Below are 23,428 nucleotides of genomic sequence, written 5' to 3'. Positions count from 1 at the left end.
ATGTACTCCCAACCATACATAACACACTTTCATTTCCATTTTGCATTAACAAAGTATAGGTGTTTCAAGATTTGCCTGTAACATCTAACTTAGTACTTAACACCCACCAACAGTAATAGTTTTATTCAACCTCTACTACAAAATCGTCAGCATTACTAAGGTTATTGAACAACTCTACTCCCCTCCACTAACCAACAAAGGATTATATTCACTGAGTCAATTATGATTTATCTTGAATTAAATTCCTAAAAGTAATAGAGAAAAATTATACCTGATCGATTTTATGAAGTCCTCGGTGAATCTACCATTTTGATTAAGTGCCAAAAAAGAGAACTTATGAAAAACACCAAGGCCCTTCCCATGTCCAAGAGTTTCTAGAACACGTTGGTGATCAAAAGTAATTGGCCTAGCATATGTACTTAGCAGCAACCTTTGACTCCTTAAACTAGAATATAATTGTATCACAAGCATCTACATCATCACTTTGATTCCCAGATCTAACAACTCCTCTATAGTAATACAATTTTGATGGCTTACTCATCTCCAATAGTGTAGAGTTTGGAATACATATAGACATAAGCCCATGAACCTGGCAAAACAATTTTCAAACCGGATTAATACAACACTTATACTATCTAGGTGTATAGAAAGACTGAATTCGAATAATCATTATACTTAAATACTATTAGTTGATAGTCTAATCAAAATTAAATCAGACATATATTACCTCAATGTTGATAGGATTGGTGGATGACCCACCATGTTGATCTTGAACTAGGTGCATCTCCTATAAAAAGCTATAGCTCATAAATATACAAAAAAATAGTAAGATAGATAAATTTGTTCTTGTAGAAATCATGTGGTAACTATAGTAAAACTGTATTTTATCTTAATTGAGGAGTTTCCTAACATTCTAATGTCTAACTAGCTAGCTTAAAATCCATTCCTAAAAAAGAATTTCCAACATAACTGCCATTGCATGAGCAACCGACAGCATGTAAGCACAATCATATCTCAAACCCTACTCGAGTTAGGAAGAGACAACTCTCACCGCCATCCTGAGGTATGGCGTCGATGGTGGAACATCTCAATATACCACCCACCCCACTACCCTAGTGCTCTCCCTACTTCTTGCTCAATCCCTTTCCTCAACCCTCTTGACCAACAACCCCCTCTTTTTCTCAAATCATAGAATCGAGTGAGAGAAAAAGAAGTACGGATCAACAGTACCAAACACGAGAGCGGACAAGTCGGGGTGACCGGTGGCTCGGCAGAGGCCGGCATGCGGCTTCCGGCTGTGTTTGCCTACACGGCCATTTAGCCCGTGTACATATCGTGTAAATGCTACACAATGACCAGTCGTGTCCATTTAATCAGCTATTTACCCCATTTAGTGACCGTTTAATCCATTTAAATGGTCATCTAGTCAGAATAAATAGCTAAACGGTAAGCGACCGAATGTTTAGCGTTTACCGTTTAGGCTAACACTGCATGGAGGTGCCGAGGTGCACCGCCGCACTGGTGTCAGGGCATGGCCACATGGCGGTGTGGGGCCCCGACGGCCGGCAGGAGCGAGCGAGCGGTGCGCCTAGCCGACGCCCAAGCAAGGGCCGACGCCTGGTAGGATGCAGGAGTCCATGGAGGGCAACCGTGCGGCGTGGGGCGGAGGCGCAATGGCGGTGCCCGGCACCGGATGTCGGTGGCCGGCAGTGGGGTAGGTCGTCGGGTCGAGAACGGGAGTCGAACGTCTGGCCGCACCTGTGTGGGTTGAGGGATGAGTGAGAGAGTCAGAGCTAGGCTAAGATAGATTGTTAGGTTGTTTATTTAATCTGGGCAAAAATTTCTAAGTACTAGAAACTTTTTGGATTTGGGTCAAAATCTAGGGTAGTCCTGAGAGCTTACCCAGACTACCTTTGGGCCCACCACTACTAACCAAGGGTCACACTAGGATGTATTGACCTTCCATGCCACATCAGTGCTCTCTAAACTCTGATTGCCACTATATACCGTGATTGCTCCACCATCCTATCCTATGTCCAACATCTTCGCATAGCTCCCCCTCACGACGACCACCCCCAACAAGCCTCACCTGCCTCTTTGGCCTCAAATTTAGGCACAAATCCACACAGAAACTTGCCTAAAGATCTAAAGATCCGATATTGGTGGATGCCAGATGGAAAACAAAAATAATTTTTTTCACAGACTGAAACACATATTAAGAGTGACGTAAAGGGGAGAGAACAGAGAGCACACCAATGTTGAGCGCTTCCAAGAAGCCAATCAACCAAAACCCTACCTCCTCGAACGCAGCCCGATCACCACCACACCCCCGGCTTTCCCTCCCCTTCCCTACTGCAACCCCTCCCTGGACAAGGTGACGCAACGAAGGCGGCACCGGGTGGGTAGGCGGGCGGCGAGGGGCGGTGGCTGGGGTTTCCTGGCCTGTCCGTGTGTCGCGTCCCTCTGCGCGCCAGCGTCGTCTCTCATCTCGTGGGCGTGAGAGGAGAGCGGTGCCTCGCCTCGTGGGAGCCGTCGCTCGACAAAGGAAGGTGGGGCCAGGTGTTGCGGGGCCCTTCGTGTTAGTGAGAAAGGGCTTAGCCTGCCCGGCGCATCCTCACATGCGACGGGGCTATGCCTTGCTAATGGTTTATTTTTTTAATTATATGGTATAATTTAGATACTCACAACGCACACACACTTACCTCCTATGAACATACGTACGCACATTCTACCTCTATGGGTGTTTTCGAAGACTGAGCTGGCAAAACCTCGAGATTGATGAAATCACCACAGTCATCTCGCTGTCGACGAGAATGTAAAAAAAGTTATTCACTAAAAAAATAGAAACATTAAAGGTATTTTTGTTTGTAATATAAGTCCCGCTTTGGATATAAAGCCGATAACTTGAACATTTGGTGCTAGACAAGGCCGCGACTGACGCAAAATAACATAGTTAGTTAGACCTACACACTAGATATCTCTCGATGATTTGTAGTTTATTGAATCACTACTACATAACCACCGTTTATCGTAAATATCTCATCACCATTGGTTTGAACCATGATAGATTTTCACCATCTGTTTCGGAATAGGTGGCCATTGGAACCGGTGGTGAAAGTCCATATCACCGTTGGAATCGGTATGGATGCAATTATCATTACCGGTTTCAACAAAGGACCGATACATATGTGCTGGATGTATTACCCACTCTTCAGTAATGATCATGTGACGGGATTAATAAATTTTACAAAATTATGGTACCTTGATATCTATTATATTAATAAGGGAGTATTAAAAGAACCTACCATATTTATCGAGAGGGTCTAAAAATTTTCACGTTAATCTAAAAAGGAAAAAGCATTTACACCATTGGATATTATTAAGATCTAACAGTTTAGATTAACTCAAAAAGAGCATATCAAATACGATTGATTTTGGAATTAAACAAAAAAAAGGAAGTTAGGACTTGAATAAAGAGCTCTGACCGAATACATTAGTAAATAGCTAAATTTGAAATTAGAAAAAAAAATTAGACTTAACCAAAGAGTTTATATTGAATACAATTATTAAATAAAATTGGGAATTGAATAAATATGAACATTAGCACTTGACAACAGAGTATATGTCGAATGCTATTAGAAAATAATTAAATTTTTAATTTAAAATATAAAGGTTAATAATTAATCAAATAATAAAAAATTGATAATTTAATTTCTATTGAGTTTGATAAGCCAATTAAGGATGTAAATAGCCCATGTAGAATAAAATTATCTAAGCTACGTTAAGAAATATGGTTTGAAATTGTTACACTAATGAAAAAAATGATTATAATAATCTAATGGTTTAAACTAACTCAAAAATATTGAATACAACTAATATGTAGTTTAACTTGAAATTAAACTAATATAAAATCTGTAGTATTATATTTGAATTTGGAGGGAAATAGAAAAATAAAAAGTTTATGTAAACAACAAATAATTAATAACTAAATTATAAGAAAAATAATAAAAATGGTACCTAAATTTTGAAACAAATTACTTACATAAAGGGCATAGGTTCCTAAATTTATCAAGCTAGCTATTTATTTTCATGCTACTATCACTACGAGTACATGCTTTCATAAAAAGTTAACCACTCATAATGGTACAAGTGACCATGATAATTGTTTGGATATGTTTCTTAGTGTTTGTTCAACGAATAATTATTTGGATATGTTTGTTATTGTTTCTTCAACGAATAAAATTAAAATGGCTTCAAACAAGAAGCCCACGTAAAAACCCCAAAACAACTTACACTATGAAGGAGAGAAAAAGTAGCTTCATTGGCTTCTCCTCCCTCCCCAAGCACCAAAAATATTCCTGAAATTACCACATTACCGCTAAGAAGATATATTGCCAAAAGTTCGGCTCCACCAAAAAAATCGCTTCACCATTGAAGCTAAAATTAAAACTATTTCATGCTGCGGTCTATATTTGGTCCGTGTTATTTTTAACTAAAAGACTATAACATAGTGTGCAATTTAGGAAGTGTGATGATAATCACAATAAAAACACATTCAAGTGACCATGGAGAAGCACAACTTAATAATAATAACTTTATAAGGAATAACTATGATCAAAATAGTAAAAAAAAGTCAAAAAGTGTCGGACTCCGAAAGAATGAGAATGATCATAGAAAAAACAGTGGGTTGGCCGCAAAGAAGTATACTCATGTAGCAGCATAGGGAGAATAAATGTACAATTAGTAAATTTAGGCTTGAAAGCAACCAGAGTTGCTACATCTCCGAAAGTGCAATAAAAACTAACATCCAAAGATTAGAAGCACAACAATAATAGGATGACATTAGCTTGGTCACAAGGTTGAATGCCACCCGTAACATGGCCATAGAGGTACAATGATCACCTATGATCACCTCTAGCGATAACGAGAAGTAGCAAGATGGATCTAAAAAGTTTAGGAGAGAAAATACGATAGATGATGCAGTCACATGTTACACTGATGTGATCTAGAATAAGGAAATATGGAAGTCGATGTTTGACATCTATGGCCATCCATAGAAAGTTGAAGAAATACGCACTGTCTGATATTAGGGAACAAAAGCAGGAGATATGGGACAAGCGTAAAGGAGAAGGCTATATCTTACTAGCTGCAATAGTGAATATGTAGACCCAGTTCACGGCACGTATTGGAAAAAAGATGCACCCATCGTAAGACATTTTGGGAGGATGCACGTATGGAGCTTTAGGTACCGGAAATTGGAGAATAAAGAAAAGAAAGAAAATATTTGTTTCTACTTTATACATTGAACTACTTATCTAGATCTTCTCTAAAAACGCAAGTATAATTTTCCATGCCACTGATGGAACTCTCAAGGGAAAAATTGCGTGGCCAGTCAAAACAATAAAAAATTATATTCTTACTAAAAATATTATATTAATATAAATATGAGCACTAGAAAAATAGAAAAATATAATTGTATATAAGATATTACATTTCTTCTGAGCTGCTCCAAAAATACTACATAGTGTTAAAAAAATATGAAAGATGAGAAAAGATATGATGATACCTAAGTTTAGGCTATCTAAAAAAATAATTATAATAACACCATCCGAAAAAATTATTCGCATCTATTTTTAAGTTAAAATATATGGAATGAAAAAACTAACTATCCACGCTATCTGCGTGGAACACCATGCTAGTTTTATTATAGATGAAAGATTGTGATCCAATAATCAAAGAAAGAGTATCTTATCTCTCATAAAGTGGCTGTGAACTTGTGATCAATGCTACCAATTCTGACCCTACTACTCCACGTCACCACCCTGGTACGAACACTATGTCAGCAAACCCCCTCACAACTGCATTTGTCACCGTATCATTTATCATTGTCGCCATCGTTATTCCTGTCCCGGTCACTTCATTACAATTCATTACAATTTACAAGGCATCCTCAAACACCAGCACTCCAGCCAGCAGCGCCCTCGCCGTTCTGCCCACCAACCACCGTCACTTTCGCCGCTAGGCTTCCCATCTGTCATCATCGGCTTCCCAGGAGCTCATGGGATGACACGTTTGGTCATAACCGGAGGTAGATTGATTGATTGGGTAGCGGTAAAAGATGAGTGGTGGAGACTAATCAAACACCCCCGGTCCCTCAAAGTAGAATATGGGTGCAACAATTGCAGTAAATAATTTCGGAACGAAACTGTTGGAAGTAAAGTGGGCACAGACTCTATTAGTAGGGCTTACAATCCGATCACAGGATAGTTCGTTATCAAGGAACTCGCAAAGTTGTCACCCATATTTACGAGGGTAGAGGGTAGATTAACCTCCTGCCATCCCGAAGAACATGATGTGAGGACCAAATTTCGAACACCGATCGGTCCTCCGCACTCTACCACGGGTGCGACCAACTAGGCTACTGCCCAGTTCTCATGTCACCCACATTTTTCCTGGGCATCAAGACATTTTTAATTTGGGGCAAAAAAAATATTGCTCCCACGAGTTCCACACCGACATGGACACACTATCTTACAAGGAGCCAATAATGCACAAACGCCGCAGTATGTATATCTGCTGCTAGACAGTGAGTGATCGTCTATGTAGCCTGTTCTCTGTATCTGGCAGCTACTACATGAGCACACAGACGTGAGATGCCACCCAAGGCAAGTCTCGCGACGGACCTCGTCTCCACGACCCCTAGCTTCTCCGGCTTCGTCGTCACCCTGCTGTGCCTCTACGTCGCGACCGCCTTCCTCCTCGCCGTGCCGGTCATGGCCATCATGGCCGGGGAGAGAGGCCCCGGCGCGCGGCGGAGGCGGCGCGGCCTGTCCATCCACATGGCGGACGACCGCGCCCTCGCCCGCCACCGCGTCTTGGTTCACCAGCGGAGTGCGCCGGCGTCCTGGTTCCAGCACCCGCCGCCGACACCCGCGGCTCCGGGCACCGCTGGTGTAGCTGCCACCACGGCGTAGTAGCTGCCCAAAGTGAGCCGTCGGAAACGACTCGATGCAGGTAGGAGATTTGCAGGCGGGTCATCAGTAAACTTTTGTGGCAAAATAATGTTTTCCGTTGCTCTGTTGGGATTTGCATTGCCTCGTTCATGTCGAATGCACTTTCCTTACTTTGAATGTACTAGTTCATTTGGGTTTGGATGAGTTTGGATCCAAGTTGAAAGGCCTGGAAATTAAAGCAGAGCTGAGCAGCAAGGGGATTGTGGCGGCAGCAGCCAACCCACATGTACGGCAACAATCAGGAGCAGCAAATGTAACTCGAGGGATGTAGGAAGAAGAATTTCTGTAGCCAAGCCAAGCATACCCTAGGCATTGTGGCAGGACGAACCATAAGAGCAGCCGCAGTTTGGTATGAGACCAATGCTCGAATAGGAGAGAGCATATCTAAGCATTGTTTTTCCCACTGTAGCAGTGGATGTTTAGTCGAAAAGTACGGGCACCCGTACTTTCCTATGTGCCCACTGCATCATCCTCAGATGAATATGGTATCATTTTCACCATATGTTCAGTGATGCATAAACATGGGAACTATAAACTTAAATAAAAGGTGATTTAACTGAAAGAGAAATCTGGAAGAACTATTTTGTGACATCCAAAACGTAGCTCTGATTGCTAAGGTATTTAATTCAAGGCATTCTTTTGTAAATATGTGTGTGTAACAGATTTGCAGCATGTCACAGAATTCTGTGAAAAGATTGTGAGGACATTTGCCAGGTACTTACTTTTCGATCGTTTTTCTCTGAGGAGGATGTAAACGACTGAATTTGTATCATAACTAAATACCTGTATCTGCAACAACTGATTGCCACCCAATTGCAGTGCCTTCCCAGCAAATTGACATTATTAACTTTACAGAAAGAGATTTGGTTTTGATATTGCAACATTAATGTTCCAAAGAAAAAGGATGCTGTACAGAAACAAGAGACACTTCAACTTCATCATAACTGCGACAATTTTGTATTTAGGTTTGCATAATAAACTGATTTTTATCAGCAGTCAGAAAGATTTATGAGGGGATAAACAAAAGCACCGGCAGAGAAATTGATATACACCCAGCTGCCCAGGTAGGCAGGTACATACTCAGACACCTGTGAAACAACAATCAGAGTGGGAGCTGCTAGTAATGAGACAGTTAGTTAGACTTTAGAGCCATAAGCCAATTGCGGTTGGGAGATTGAACTGAATATCGTTGTGCAAGTTTACTAAAATGTGAAATCAAGAAACATGTACACCAGATTTATAATTTGCTAAGGCAATTACTAATTTGGTTCATAAAATCTTGCAGGATTTATGGAGTCTATTTGTACTCACAGATATTCTATTGAACCAAAGAAATTAATGCATTCCTGTGCCAAGTATCAAGTTAAGAGGAAATGATGGCTCCGTTTAAAATTTCAGAGGACTCACTAAAACTTTGCTAGAAAAACACAGCTTGGTAGATAAACGATCTGCACATACTCCACGGTCTGAGAACATTAAGGTGGGCATATGAACCATCAGATAGAAAATCAGGCAAGACTCAGATCAGTGTAGCATCCCTAACTCATTGTGTGAGAGAAATTTTAATTGTGTGAACGGTATCGAAGAAATGACGCTAGTGTTTTGCACCACCAGTGCTATCCTACAAGGCTGAAGCATTCAAGCATTTTAACAAACAAGTTGGAGGCATGGTGCTGTCAGTAACGAGGAACCAAACAAACCTGCTAGGGAGGAGGAGAGCCATTATTGGACTGGACCGGCAGGTCGCAGCCTGCCTGTGTGGGAGGCAGCAATGATATGGGGAAAGGAGTGAACCACGCGGACCACACGGATGCGCATCCAAGGCAGAGTGACCTTGGCTGCCAAGAGGACGGAAGAGCTCACCATCAGGGGCGGGCTGCCGTCGCGCAGGAGGCTCGACCTCCGGGCGCGCATGTCAGGGACGGTTCTGCTCGGCCCGCGCGGGAGGCGCTCACCCGCCTGATGTTCCTCGGATGCGACAGCCTACCTACCCCACGTGGCACGCATTGGGCTTGCTTGTCTTCGTCAAGGGGAAGGCGACATAGCCACCGTCTTCATCGGGAACGTCGAAAGGGCGACAATATGGAGGCCCATAGCGCTGGCGAAGTGGTGTTGAGAGGTTCGCCTGCGCGGCCCGCGGCCCGCGGGGGGGAGGGGCGGGTGCCCCGGGCCCCGAAAATCAAAGGCCCTGTTCGCAGGTGTAGTAGTAAGTAGATATATACGCTGCAGGTATTAGAATTCGAGCAACGAAAAGATGCAGCTTCAACGCTGCGTCCTTAAGTTCCTATCTTCGCGAATCGTGATCCCGTCCGCACGTCTTTTTGATTGTCCCTTATTTTTTAGCGTGATTGGTGTGATGGATAGCGTGTCATGGCGGCCGCTTGCGATTCACAGGCTTGTCACTCGCCCTCGCCCTGGCGGCGTGCTGGCAACGTGTTTTCGTCGATCCGTCTACATAGTTGTATCTCAGTCTTAAAGAGTCATCATCGTCAATTCCAGCATACAAGCATAAAATCGTAGGCAAAAGTAAGCAGAGAAGGCAGAAAGTAGATGAGCCAATGCAAGGCAGGCATTTTTATTTTTAGTTTAATCTAGCCGTAATCCTCACCGGCTCAAGTAATTAGATTAATTTGTATTTCATATTTTACTTGTGAGTGACAATAAGATCGGTATGTTATTGCTCGACCATTATCAAAATCGATCATTTGAATATTTTTGAATATATATTGGGATTCGAGAATCCTACACTTTTATGTAGCTGGTTTGATAACTTTGTAGTTTATCGCTAGCTAGCTAGCTTTGAACTACTTATAATTTTTTAAAATTTTTCAGAATAATCGTATCACCTAGAAGTTGTGATAGCGTTCTGCTTGTGCATCTTGAAGAAATTATTGGATGAAATCGATATTATTGATGTATATCATCAATAACAACTTTACATCTTTAAGTATTAGATGAAACTTAAGATAATATATAGAAATTATTCAACATGAATATCTTTTATGCATAATATTTATTATCACCGTTATTATAGGGTCCTGACTTTTGGTTTCATCCCGGACCCCTAAAAACTCAAGACCGGGGCTGCCTGCGCCTCCATGGCTGCGGCTACTGGGAGGAAAAGAAGGGTAGCGACATGGGGTCAAGGGCGGAGGCATCCTGACGCTCTGCCGAACGGGAACGGCGCGAGAAGTCCCGTGATCGGAGGGAGAGGGAGCGATGAAGAACGAGTTCGTCTGCCGGACGATCCCAGGAACGCCGAGGGTCGAGACTCGAGATCGCCGTGACCCTCTGCCCATGCCTGCACCTGTTTTTTCTGCCGTGGATGAAAGATCTGACGGCTTAGGATTCTTGGCAACGTGGTCCAACAACATGCTAGGGCTTGGTCCAGGGTTAGAGGTTTAGAAATGGGAACCGATAATTTATCTCATTTTAAAAAGGAAAAAGTTCAATTTACTCCCTGCAAGTATAACTAAAGTCTGAATAACCTCCTAAACTGTAACTTTCTCTAAACTATAACTTAGTTCAATTTACCTCCTAAACTATGCCATTTAGTTCATTTTACCCCTATAATAAAATTTGTCTTTTTTTCCTCCATATACAAGTTAAATTTTAATTTCAAAATTTGCAGGGCAGTAGTGGACATCACAATGCATATTAAAAAATTATAATTTTTAATCGTTATTTTTATATAATTTTGAACTCCAATAATTAATTTATTATTAAATATCCTAATCTATCAAAATAAAAAAATTATGGTGTATTTTTTCTAACATGTGTTATGATGTGTACTATCATCTTATAAAATTTCAACTTAAAACTTCATCTATGCATGGAGAACTGAAAAGGACAATTGTATTAGGGGTAATTTGAAGTCTGGGGGGTAAAATGAACCAATCGATAGTCTAGGGAGTTATCTGGACTTTGGCTATAGATGAGGAGAGTAATTTAGACTTTTTCCTTTTAAAAATAATAATGCTATAACTGAAATGTAAGCATCAGGTGTTCCATATTCTGATTGAAAAATCCAATGGTTAATCAACTGATCAACTTCACCTGTCAAAACACATGGCACATTGTTTTATTCTAGTTAAGCCCTATCAGAGACTTGTTGACATGCGACATGCCCCGTTATGTAAGATTAATTAACATAGTTATCATTAGGCCTTTCATTTTGATTTTTAAGAAATACAATAGATACTTAATGAAGCTAATTTTTTGTAAACAGTACCCTCAGATAACAAATGTATATCGTTTTATAACTCATATCAGTCTAAATTTTTTATATTTATCTACAGCTACAATGAAGAATTGTTTGGATTGATAAATTAAGATTGATTTTGACAGATTCAACATGAGAAGTACTTTCGTAATATTTAATCACCTAGCCATCATGATCTTATTCATGGCAATTATGGATAAATTATGCACCAGATCTTTCTAGGTGAGCATAAATAGTAGAACTTTAACAAAAGGATATATATTATACAAAATCGATAGATGTCATGAGTTACACACCTCGCAATTTCAAGAGCAACTCTTATTAATTTGTGAGACTTCAGGAAACAGCAACCTTTCACCTTAAGATAATTGGCCAATGCAAATTACCGTAATCAGTTATCAGTGACAAAATGGTCTCCAATGACAAAAAGTTCATTGAAAAAATAGATGCAGTTTATGTTGGAAAGGGTTCTGTTTGAAAGAGATTGCTATGCAAATAATTAAAACTGGACATAGGTATTTGTAGCTTAACAAATAATCAAAACGTACTGTGATTGAGGAGGCGGGACTAACAACCATGATCGTCGCAGGGCGGCGGTGCAGCGGGGTCCAGATCCAATGTGCTGCTGGAGCAGAGTTCCTCCGCCGGCGCTGGTGGAGAGGAGAGATGCCACAATCCATGAGGGATTGAGGATCCCTGCCCTCCCATATGCAGCACTGTAGAGAGTTTGAGAGCAAAAGACTCTTTGCGTCCCAGATCTCCTTCCTTTCTTTCTTTTGGAGCCGGAACCTCTCCCCAGCGAAGCTAAGGCTTCAGGGAACTGAGCCTAGAGCGATAGAACTTAGTTAACATCATAGGTTTGTCAGCCATTCTTATACCAATAGGGTGCATCATATCTTGCTCTTTCGTAGACATTGGAGACGGTTTGACAGGAAATGTACAGAAAGAATGAAATTCAAATGCCAGATGACACCAACTAACAATTCATAATGTTGTGCTCAGTCCCTAATATGACTAGAATAGCGATCGACCCAGAACACACAACACGAGCATCAAAATGATACAGAAACAGATGAATCATGAGTATTGTTTCGAGAAGAAATTAATCCAACTTTCTTGAGGCTTTAAGGCAGAACAAGTACCATAATTTTCTCAAGACAGGCTGTATAATGGTAAAGGAAACAACTACATGGGGGTAGAATCCAACACAGTAATAGAAGCCCAGAAGAAAATGCCATTGAAAATACAATTCCTTGAGCAGAGTTCCTTAACTAAAACTTGTGGTCAACAGAACTGCATAATGTTACTTAGACTATAGCTACATGCAAACACCACCCTACTTGTCCTTGTTTTCCTCGGCTTCCTGCTCGTATCGGCGTTTGAACTTTGCAATCTGGCCAAGGCTTTGAGCCATTTGACGCTTGGCCCTCATGTGGTACACTTTGCCAGTATGGTTCACCTTGGTCATCATGATATTGATCAGCCTACCACTCTGCGTCACATATGAAATCCATTGCATTTGAGGATGTAATCCCTTCCTCATTCTTCCAGCCTAATCACAAGGTACGAGGTGAGCAATGTCATCAGTTAGGTAATAAAAACATAACATTTCTTTATGCTGAACAATTTTACCAGTTATTAGCTTTGATCACTACAGATAAAAGAGATGTAACTACTAAATATCTACTATCATGCCGTGGCCTCAGGTGGGTGTACAAGAAAAGGGGCAGAGGTGTTATGAATCTTGATCTAGATAACCCTGAACCCAAACAACGCGACCTTGCTCGATGGCGGCAGTCACAACACAAGGCCAGGGATAGGAGAAGGGGACTAGATTGATATATTCTTCTTGCCTTTGATTGATACATCTCCCGTCTTATGTAGAGAGGCCTACTTAACGCGTAAGCAAGATCCCTAACCCAAGCGGATCATATTACCTAACCAGCCCAATAGGCCCATACCAGCCGACAGAGCATGACAATAATGGTGACCTGAGGTAGGAACTGGTGGTTACCCACTAATGACCAATGCAGTAATTCTGTTGCGCAATAGGTAAAGGGGTATAAACAGATTTGGAATATCCAACTCTCTTTGTACATGGCATCAGCGGTGTCATTGCCATTTGAGTCAAAACAAATAAATGTAATCATCAAAACAGTTATTACTGATTAGTCAGTCACTAAGGAAAACAACTCTAAGCATAGACCACATTTGGATGTATGCACTAGAGACCACCATTGACATATTCAAAATTCCTCCATACAACTCAATGGCGTAACACAACTTATTCTCTCGTAAGTATCATCCCAAATACCTTAAATCTGATGGCCTGATATATGGTGAAAGTTTATTTGGTCTACACAAAATGGTCAAGTGTAAATAGCTTTTTTTTTAACATAAACTGTAAATAGCGTTTTAGTCCCCTGTAGGCTGGTACCAATAGATAATAGCTATAAGTAAAAACGCTGAAATATTTAACTTGCGTTAATAAGGTGAGGAGTTTTTTCTTATGAGAGAAAGCCGGCACCACAACCAGACCATTTATCTTTACATGTTATTTCAGTTTTGGATGGTGGTTATGCAAGGCAAAGTATTCTATTCCCAGTAAAAAAGATACCAAGGAAATTAGACAATTCAGAAGGCAACATAATGTAATAAAATGCCAGTATATCAAATTACCAGATAACCCTGATTCTCCTTTTTTCTACTGAATACAGATAACCCTGCTTCTTAAAAATAAAAGCTGTGAACCAACATCTATTTTAACATTTTCCATACCAACAATCCAACATTAAGACTTCTTTGGCAGAACAACTAATCAAATTGATAAAAGTGATAATCAGGGCAGTCATTGCTCATGAGTCAGTCAATTCTTAAACTCAATGAAGCTACAAGATAACAATAACAACCTACAAGATGATCCTACTTCTACAAGCAGACCAGCACACCATAGTCAATTTTCATGTTTCCGATACCAACACTCATATTTGTTTGGCAGGGCAAATCGACAGCCAAACAAATAGCTATTATGAATTACAAAGTTTATCTATTTAGTTTCTACCTTTTGACAACCACTAACAAATCTCCAGTCACAAAATACGGCTCTAGAAAAAAACCGCAATATAGAGCTAGCCAGGGCAAAGTTATCTGATAGTAACATATTGACATAAAAGTAACTGCAATATGATGAACTGAACGAATTTGATTGCCTACCCTGCCTGAAAACTTCGTACCTTTCGCACTACAAACTACAACCAATCAGCCACCAAAATGGTTGACAAACCATCCAATCTAATTCCCAGGGGTCACCGGAAATTTTCAGCTAATCCACAATTTTACATCTGAAAGAAAAAACAGTGCACGTGCCTTCGGAGCACTCGTTGGACCCCGTCCCCTGCTGACAAAGAACACAGGCACAGAATGGAAGAATCCCCCAGACCCATATGTCTCTGACCAAACAGGCAACACATATGAAGGTCATCAAAAAGGTAGAGAATCAATCTCCCATAGCTAATTTCAAGCGATTGGTTCCACAAGGGCGCAATAACCACCATTAGCTGCAAAAAATAGAATCGCGCCAAGATTTGAGGCCACCTACAGGCAGGGAGGAATCGATCCGAGTCCGGACAGGTGGATCTCCACGCCACGCCGACCCAGCGCCGGTAGAAGGCGGAGGAGAGGAGGCGGCCGGCCTCCCTCGACGGGCGAATGCTTGGAGGGTGGAGGAGGCCTGGTTGGGTGGTTGCTCGTCGCCGGCGGGGGGAGTGAGGGAGGCACAAGAGTTGTGGCGGCGGCAGAACAGAGGAAACCCCCGAGCTCCCTCAGCTGCTCAGTTTCCACTTTCCAGTTCTACCCTTTGGTCAGGGGCAGAATAACATTGTTCCAGAGGGGCGTTTGGGTGAACTAAACTAAAACCATTGTAGGTATGGGCATGGCTGAAAGCAAAAGCAACCATCCGGTTCTGCTATAGACAGCGGTTCAAATGGATTGACATTGGACTGGCATTGTCTCGTCTCTCTAGGTTGAAATTCGAACAATTGTTTTGACTTGGGTTCACGAGCCGATTTTCAATTTTCTTCTCTATCTAGGTAATCTTGTTAGCAAACTCACTAGAAACTACAACGTAATCAGTTTTAGAAAACGTCGCTTTCTTTCTCCAGTTTAAGAGTATGATAGAAATATTTATCCATAAATCCTCAATGTGGTGAGCCAGCTGTACTAAATTGCTACCAGTGTAATCTTTGAAGCAGCAAAGAGTATAACTTATGGTATTTACTTATCCCGTACAACATAAACTCTTGTTACATAATTCATTAAAAAATCAAGAAAAATTGCAGAAACCTCGTATGGTTCCTTGATCTAAATATGTATAAATCCTATAATCAGTACTCCCTCCGTTCCAAATTATAGATTATTTTATCATTATAAGATTTATAACTTTCGTTATATACCTACATCTACTCTATATCCAGGTGCATAATAAAAACTATGCACTTAGAAATGTGAACACGCTCGGAGGGAGTAGAATACTAAAACTGGATGTTTAAACAGAATGAAATGCTACTTATTTTTCAATTTATGTTTCTCAATCCCCAATGAAAATCTGATTCCATAAGTTTGTTAGTAAATTCCATCCATATTGGAAATAACAAGGCATTCAATAAATAAAATGATGAGTGCCCGTGAGCTGCAATGGAAGGAAAAGAAAAAGAAGAAAACATAACCACAAACTAAGGTAGTGTAAAATAGCATCACTTTCGTGTAAAAAATATCTTGTCAACCAAATAATCAATAGTGAGGATCCGCTCTGGTCCAATGAAGGAACACCAATTGCACGCCTGACACCGGTAAATGCACTTGTAATATTGTTCGTTCTCTACACAATAAAAGTTATCATCCTTATGAAATTATCGTTATGCCCTATGGAAAATTCTAAATGGGTTAATTGGTGTCTAATTTAGTTAAGAATTTTGTAAAAAAACTCATGAAAAATTGGGTATAGGATATTTAATTTGTGATATGAATTGTAGGCAAAATTCTTAGCTCCAGAAACCTTATAAATATTATTTCTCAATGCAATTATGTCACTTTATTACTATATTAGTGGAAATTTTGCATCTTTATGACTTCAAGATTTACTTGTATCTTGCACCATGGTCGAAAGGGGAAAACACACCTGACGAACTATCTTTCTCATGGATTTCTCTTCTCATTTCATCTTCTTGAAATACATCTCAATTTTATTACATAGGCAACAAACAGAAGTGCCAGCCATATTCAGATCCACGCGCGCTAGCTTCATCTCTCCAGGAGTGTGGTGATCCCTCCCTCCATCTCTAGCTAGTTCTGTTTCCTTCCCGTTACCCCCAACGAAATTAATACATGGTCACTGGAAACCGCTTGACCTCGGCCACCCGTCCCCTTGTTGCTCCAGTCCACGGCGGCCAGGTTCTGGTGGTCAGCTTCATTTCCTCCCTGGTGGTCCGTGCACCCGGTGTGCAATGAGCGGAGCTTCTCGCTGGTGAGGTCAGCGAAGGTTGAGGCCGAGGTGGGTTAGGCGGAGCCCGGCGGCGTTGTTGGCGGCGTTTTTCTTGTCGAATCGGCGGCGGTTCTCCTTGAACACCGCGTACCGGTGCTCCTCGTCGATGGAGCTGTACTTCTTCTTGTTGACGGCCATCCATTCCCTGAACATCCGGCGGGTCCCCGCCTCCTCGCTTCACTCCCCGTACCAAATGATCAGCATGTTCACCGCCGCCAGCGCCGCCAGAAGCAGCAGCGCCACCGCCGCCCTGAGAGCGGTGGACCTCCTCATCATCTCCGCAACCGCGAGGGCCAACGACAACGGCGGGGGGATGGGATGAGATCCGTGGGTAGCTAGCTAGCTTTTCCTTCCGTGGAAGAGGAGGGGATGGGGAGTGGCGGGGCCTGCAGATGGACACGAGGAGGGGCGGGTGGGCGGGGGTGTGCGCGGCGCGGTGCCTGGTCGGTTGCGCGTGGAGAGGCGCAACGCAGCCTCGCAGTCAGGTGCTGCCGTGCTGGCGGTCTACTGGTCTGGTCCGGCACCTGGCCGTCCGGCCCGCAGGCAATGGCAGCATGCAACTAGTCAACTTCCTGCCAAGCTAGCTGCTGTTGCCTACTGAGCTGCTGCTGATGCATTCGCATTTAAGGTGCCAGTGCTTATAAAACACGTTAAACACGTCCACTCAAAAATACCGGCACGAATATCCGATCAAAGTACCGAGTTTTATTCAGCGTATTTTTTAGGTGGACCGAAGTATATGGAATCCTTTATTACCGTGTGGTAATATTACCCGGTACTAAAAGTGATCACCCGGTATTAAACGATCATCCACAGGTTATCTTCTACTCAATTATAATTGCTGTGTAGGTAAGATGGTAAAAAAGGTACATGTGAGGCAAGAGTTTGTGGGTTTAAATTTCAGCTACGGCATGCTTGCGCATTTTGAATCCCAGCCTCTTCCCAAATTTCACTGCCGGAGAAAGGCACATCAGTGCCGGTCACAGGGAGCTTTAGTGCCGGTCCCTGTGACCGGCACTAAATGGCCGGCACTAACGTGACAGTCGTTAGTGCCGGCTATATTGACCGGCACTAAATGGCGCGTGTTAGTGCCGGTCCGTTATTCCAGCCGGTACTAACGTGTGCAAATATCAACCCCCTAGAAACCATTGTTCAGCATGCTGCATTGCTGCTAGCTTCCTAGTCATTGCAAGTCTCAGCACTTAGCAACTTTTCAAACAAAAATTACATGAGAATGGCAGGAGACAGTATAATTTTATCAAAACTTAGCAGACCAGACATGGAAATAAGTACAGAAGCATCAAAACATTGTTGATGTGCAATTAACCAGATGCTTTTGCAAGTTGATGTGCTCACCTCGAATCCATTTTTGCGATCGGAGGGCGAGGAGGAGGTCCGGAGGGAGGGGTCGACGGTGGGGGCCGGAGCTTCGGGCGGCGGCAGCAATGGGGCGCGAGGACGCGGAGCAGTGGCGCGAGGACCTCGAGGCGGCAGGGGCAGCCGGGCGGCCGGGCTGCGCAGAACGGGCCGCGCGCGAGGACGACGAGGTGTGCCGCGGCCGGAGCTTCGGGCGGCGGCAGCAATGGGGCGTGAGGACGCGGAGCAGTGGCGCGAGGACCCCGAGGCGGCAGGCGCAGCCGGGCGGCCGGGCTGCGCGGAAGGGGCCGCGCGCGAGGACGACGACGTGCGCGGCGGCCGGAGCTTCGGGCGGCGACAGCAATGGCGCGAGGACGTCGGGGCGGCAGGTAAGTTGGGGCGACATCGTCGATCTGAATGGGCGAAGGGGCTAATTTGTTGGGGGATGGCGCGGTTAGTGCCGGCTAGTGTTACCAGCCGGCACTAACGCGCCCACGTGACGTCAGATGGACAAGTTAGTGCCGGCTGGTAACACTAGCCGGCACTAACTTGCGCTCAAGTTAGTGCCGGCTAGTGTTACCAGCCGGCACTAACTTGTCCATCTGACGTGAGATGGACAAGTTAGTGCCGGCTAGTGTTACCAGCCGGCACTAACGTGTACCATCCGCGCGGGAATTGGCACGTTAGTGCCGGCTGGTATTTCTAGCCGGCACTAACGTGCCCACCTTATACTGTTGAGGCACGTTAGTGCCGGCTCGTTCTTGACCGGTACTAACGTGCTGGTACCGATAGACCGTTTTCTAGTAGTGTTTAATATATATTTTTTGATCTAAAATGTTTTGGTGGCTGGTGGAACCTTCACCCGATGCTAAAGATGAACTTTGATACTAAGTGTTTTACAAGATGAGTCGGTGACGAAAATCGAAACTTTTAGTATCAGCTTCGCAGTACTGGTTGGGAAACCGGTACCTAAAGGTTTTACCAACCGGTTGTGTACCGGTTGGAAACTAGTGGCTAAAGATGTGGTACCATGAAACTTTTTCTTCTACCTTTTTCTAGAAGCGTGCTGTTGCTGCCGTGCTGGAAGCCTTAACTTGGTCCGCGCCACCTACCTCGATCGCCAGCAGGCAGGCAGGCACAAGAGCCTCGGCGCGCACCAGATCGACGTGGCCGTTTCCTCGTCCTCTCCGACTGACCCAAAGGCTGGCATGATGAGCACCGAGCACGCCACCGCACAGTGCCGCCAGGCGCCCGGTACGGATCGATGCGCTTGCACTGCACGAAACTGATGATGGAGTCGTTGAGTACCGCCATCATGAAACTGAATGGAATTCCAATTTATAGCTACCAGTTGCTTGCTTCTCCCTGCTTGCTGCCGTGCTGACTGAGAATGGAACGGAACAGCAGGTTTCTGCAGTTGTGCTTGCTTGCTGCCGCCTGCCTGCCTGCATGCGGCCCTACGCTGCGCGTGCCACCTCCCGTCCGGCGTTGTGCCAGCCACCGTCTGCCGCCGCGGCCCCGCGCCTGGCTGGTGGCGGCGCCGCTGGCCGCCCCGTCCGTTCTGCGGCTCCCGCCCGCAGAGCGTCCTCGCCCACCTCCCGCCAGCCGCCGGCTGCTGCGCGCACACCGTCACGGGGGCTTATGGCAATCAAGTTGGGCCGGCCATTGGGCTGTTTGGCCCATTCCAAGAAAGGAAGGTGGGCCGCACGTTGGAATATATCAATTCTTATTTTTTTCTAAACTAGGTTCGTGCCCGTGCGTTGCAATGGACAAAATAAATAGCAACTCCAGCCAATCATAGAACCTAACATGTTCACCTTAATCAATCTAAGTGACATATAAATGCACACTTTTTATAATTCTCATAGTTACCTGGTTTATTTGGTAAGAAAGCAAGCATGAATACGTGGGTTCAACTATAGTAGTCCCAATCTGTTGGAATTTTCTACCCTACAAATAGGATATTGTACACATCATATATATATATATAAATCTATAAAATATATATTTAAGATAAACGTTATTGATATTCCACAAAATAGAGAAATTTAAGATAACTCTTACGTATGTTAGATTTTAAACAAAACTGAACCTGAGTCGTCCAAGTTCCAAGGATTTTATATTCTGTAAAAGCTTCAATCAAGTCAATTACTGATTGTTCTTTCTCCATATTCAATTGAACTATATAGTTGTGGTCAAGCTTGACAACTAAAGGGGATCCTCAGAAATTTCCCAAAATGATCAATATATAAAAAAAACAAGACGGGGAGATGACAAGTGGGCGTTACATTTCGACTTACATAAGATGTCATACCAAGACCTCTACCTGCATCTTAGCATGTCTATCCCTCAACTGAAAGCATGCTTCCCTTTGGTTTTAATTATCCAGCATTGAGGATACAAAATATAGCAATAATTAAACAACAAAGTGTTGTCCAGCAGCAAAATTATGTATTGTGTAGTCGTAGAGATGTGGTGCCTACATGCAAACATGGACTGGCAAACCATGTCAGCAAATCAATATAAGAAGTGAGGATATTTCAATAATGTATCACTCCCTTCAACTGAATCAGAGTAAGAATGACAATTAAACTATGGAAGCAGCTGATTACTACTCCAAGAATCTCAAAACACTTATATTATATATAGGTCGGTGCCCGTGCATTGCTACAGGTTCACATCATGATCAAATAAATAAAACTAGTTTATTACGAAAAAGACAACAAAGTGAAGCTTTCAAGAAGCGAAATATGTAGCATTTAGCAAATACATTAACCGTCATCTTTCAGTCCAATTGCCCACTCTTTCTGCTGTCTAACTATAGTAATCCTGATCAAGAAAATAATTATTGTGCCCAACTGGATAGTATTTATATGTTGTTATAGATGTAATATCAGTTCAAAGCAGTCCAAAGGAGTCTGCTAACAAATATATGTAACATTTCTTAATGATATTGGTTTTACAAAATAGTAGCATATATAACTTCTTCATAAGACTTATCACTTTGTTTGTTTACAGCACAGGTCATGGTATTTTTTTCAAGATGCATCCACGGTATGCTGTAGCACAAGATGCAAACAAATCAAGTAGCCGAACCAACAATATTCGTCGCCCAATAAACTGGGACCCATCTGGCCGCCTGATAAATGTTGTGACCCGGTTTAGTTTTTAGTTGTACATATCCAAAGACATGAGGAATGCATATCTACAACTTTAAAAAAGAACTTCAGAGTGCTGGTGAAAGCAATACCTTGAACTGAACCAACTCTTGTAGTAACTCTTTGAAAAATTATGAACATACTTCCCACAAGTTTTAGAAATTATGAACAAAACCATATATTGTTCAAATATTTAATGCTGGAGCTTACAGAAAGTCATTGGTGATTCTGACCATCATTTGCTAATAAATCTTATAGACAGAGCCAGCCCATTGCATAGCATTGATGATGAAGCACCGGCACATCCTGATTGCATCCATAAGTATTTGAGCCTGTACACTTCATATTGCATATTCCCCTCATAGGCTGTAGACCGATGTTTAAGCAACCATGCCCTTTCCAGTTGGACACAGGAGTATGCCCAATGGGCTACTCTGACCTAAACATTCAACTGGAAGGTGATTAAAAGAAATATAGTCACATGTAGCTTTGTTTAAGGATAGACATAATGGAATTTGGCAAAAAAAAACAGAAATGAAAATGCTAGAGCAATCTTGAAATGCTGGGTAGTCTGAACATAGCTGGTGAATAATCGCATATAATAATCTATACAGTAGCTCTTGATTTAATAGATGCAAATCACACGCAACACAATTATTAAGTGCACATACATGCAGGAGGTATACAGAGCACATCAATTTGTACTATGTAACAACTGAAATAGTGGTGCTAAGATCTAAGCAGTCTGTAAATGTCCATGTCTACAGACTACAGAGACAGAGAGATGACCAAACACTCCAATCATGTGATGACAGTTAATTTGACCTGGCACCAATATTAAGATAACAGTGCATATACAATATGAAAAGCTATCTGACTATCAATCTGCAACTTATCATAGAAGGGAAGTGCAGCTTCAACAATTTGATTTTAAGTAGAATCTATACTTCCTCAACAATCAAATGTGGAAATAAGTAGTTGCTGGGCTGTAGATGACACCATATGTCCTACTCTGAAACCGTAGAGGCACCAATGAAATATTATCAGATAATACATGATCTATCTAATCAAACTTTTATGTATAATTAGCACCATGAAGTTCACATATCTCAACATCAAGATAGGCTCTGGTACAAAAAATATAGGTCTGCATTAGTCTGCATTGTACATGAACCTTTTCAGAAGCAGTAAGGAGAAAGGGGTAGAAACTGAACCTCAAGTGTGGAGACGCTATACCAATCCATCATGACCGCTAAGCTGAGTCGATGTGGACTATTTAGACTAAAAAAAGCTAGATTCTGAAAAAAACCTCAGAATTGCTTTTGCTACTAACACTTGAACATTTGGATTTTTAACTACCAAAGTTTACTAATTACTTATATAACCTTAACTGTCAGTTAATATGTAATAATGGTAGCAGTGAAACCTATCCACTACACATTTTAGGTACATTAGCACGGCATGCATTTTTAGCATAAATAAAGAAACATTGACAGATAAAATATACCCACAAGCTCAATTCAATCCCTCTCAAGGCTCTAACTGCAGAACAACATTGCAACCTTTAATAAACCAAAGAATCTTCAGAATATTCTAATCAACAAACCAGGAGGATATCAAACTCAACTCGTGTTAGTTTGACAAAACACTTGCATTTCCATCAATTGATCTTATCATGAACATGGTCTCTGTTGTCACTATGATCATAATAGACATCATCGTTGATGATGTCATCATCCAAACAAGACGGTGATAATCAGTCCCCTACCAGAAGTGTTTTTATCCTTAAAAGGGTCCAGCAAGCCAATATGATGTCCTTTCCCAAGTGATAAAAGGAATAGATCCAACCTGAATATATGCTTGTCCACGTATTAAGTCCATTCAGATTCTTTTCTGAAATTTGTGGCAACCTCTGCATTCAGACAGATATGCATAGCAAGAATCAGGCAGAGGCGCAGAGCGTAAAAATTATTGAACAGTATTTCACAAATATCAAGTATTGACAATGCAGATCTATCGAAGATACCAATTAATACCAATTTAGCACGTATGAGTTTGATTAAGCACGTGAAACAAGCAACGACTATCTAGCAGAGGTAAACATACAGGGGCCTTCAGATTAAGTTGCACTTTGCTTGAT

General features: G+C 42.3%; 1 protein-coding gene across 1 annotated transcript; it reads right to left on the bottom strand.

The window, feature by feature from the left end:
- Positions 1–12,321: 12,321 nt before the first annotated feature.
- On the bottom strand, positions 12,322–15,095 carry LOC112902047. Its single transcript, XM_025970941.1, has 2 exons — positions 14,834–15,095; positions 12,322–12,787 (listed from the first exon to the last, which is right to left on the bottom strand). Exon 2 carries the CDS (start codon positions 12,776–12,778, stop codon positions 12,572–12,574), a length of 207 nt encoding a protein of 68 aa, XP_025826726.1. The 5' UTR covers positions 12,779–12,787; positions 14,834–15,095; the 3' UTR covers positions 12,322–12,571.
- Between the last annotated feature and the right edge of the window lie 8,333 nt (positions 15,096–23,428).

The sequence above is a fragment of the Panicum hallii genome, chromosome 8, assembly GCF_002211085.1.
Source record: "Panicum hallii strain FIL2 chromosome 8, PHallii_v3.1, whole genome shotgun sequence".
Taxonomy (NCBI): domain Eukaryota; kingdom Viridiplantae; phylum Streptophyta; class Magnoliopsida; order Poales; family Poaceae; genus Panicum; species Panicum hallii.
This window is presented reverse-complemented; position numbering and strand designations above follow the sequence as displayed.

What these genes read in the sequence shown, in the direction of transcription:
- LOC112902047 (XM_025970941.1), bottom strand. Translation starts at nt 12,778, where the DNA reads ATGAGGAAGGGATTACATCCTCAAATGCAATGGATTTCATATGTGACG.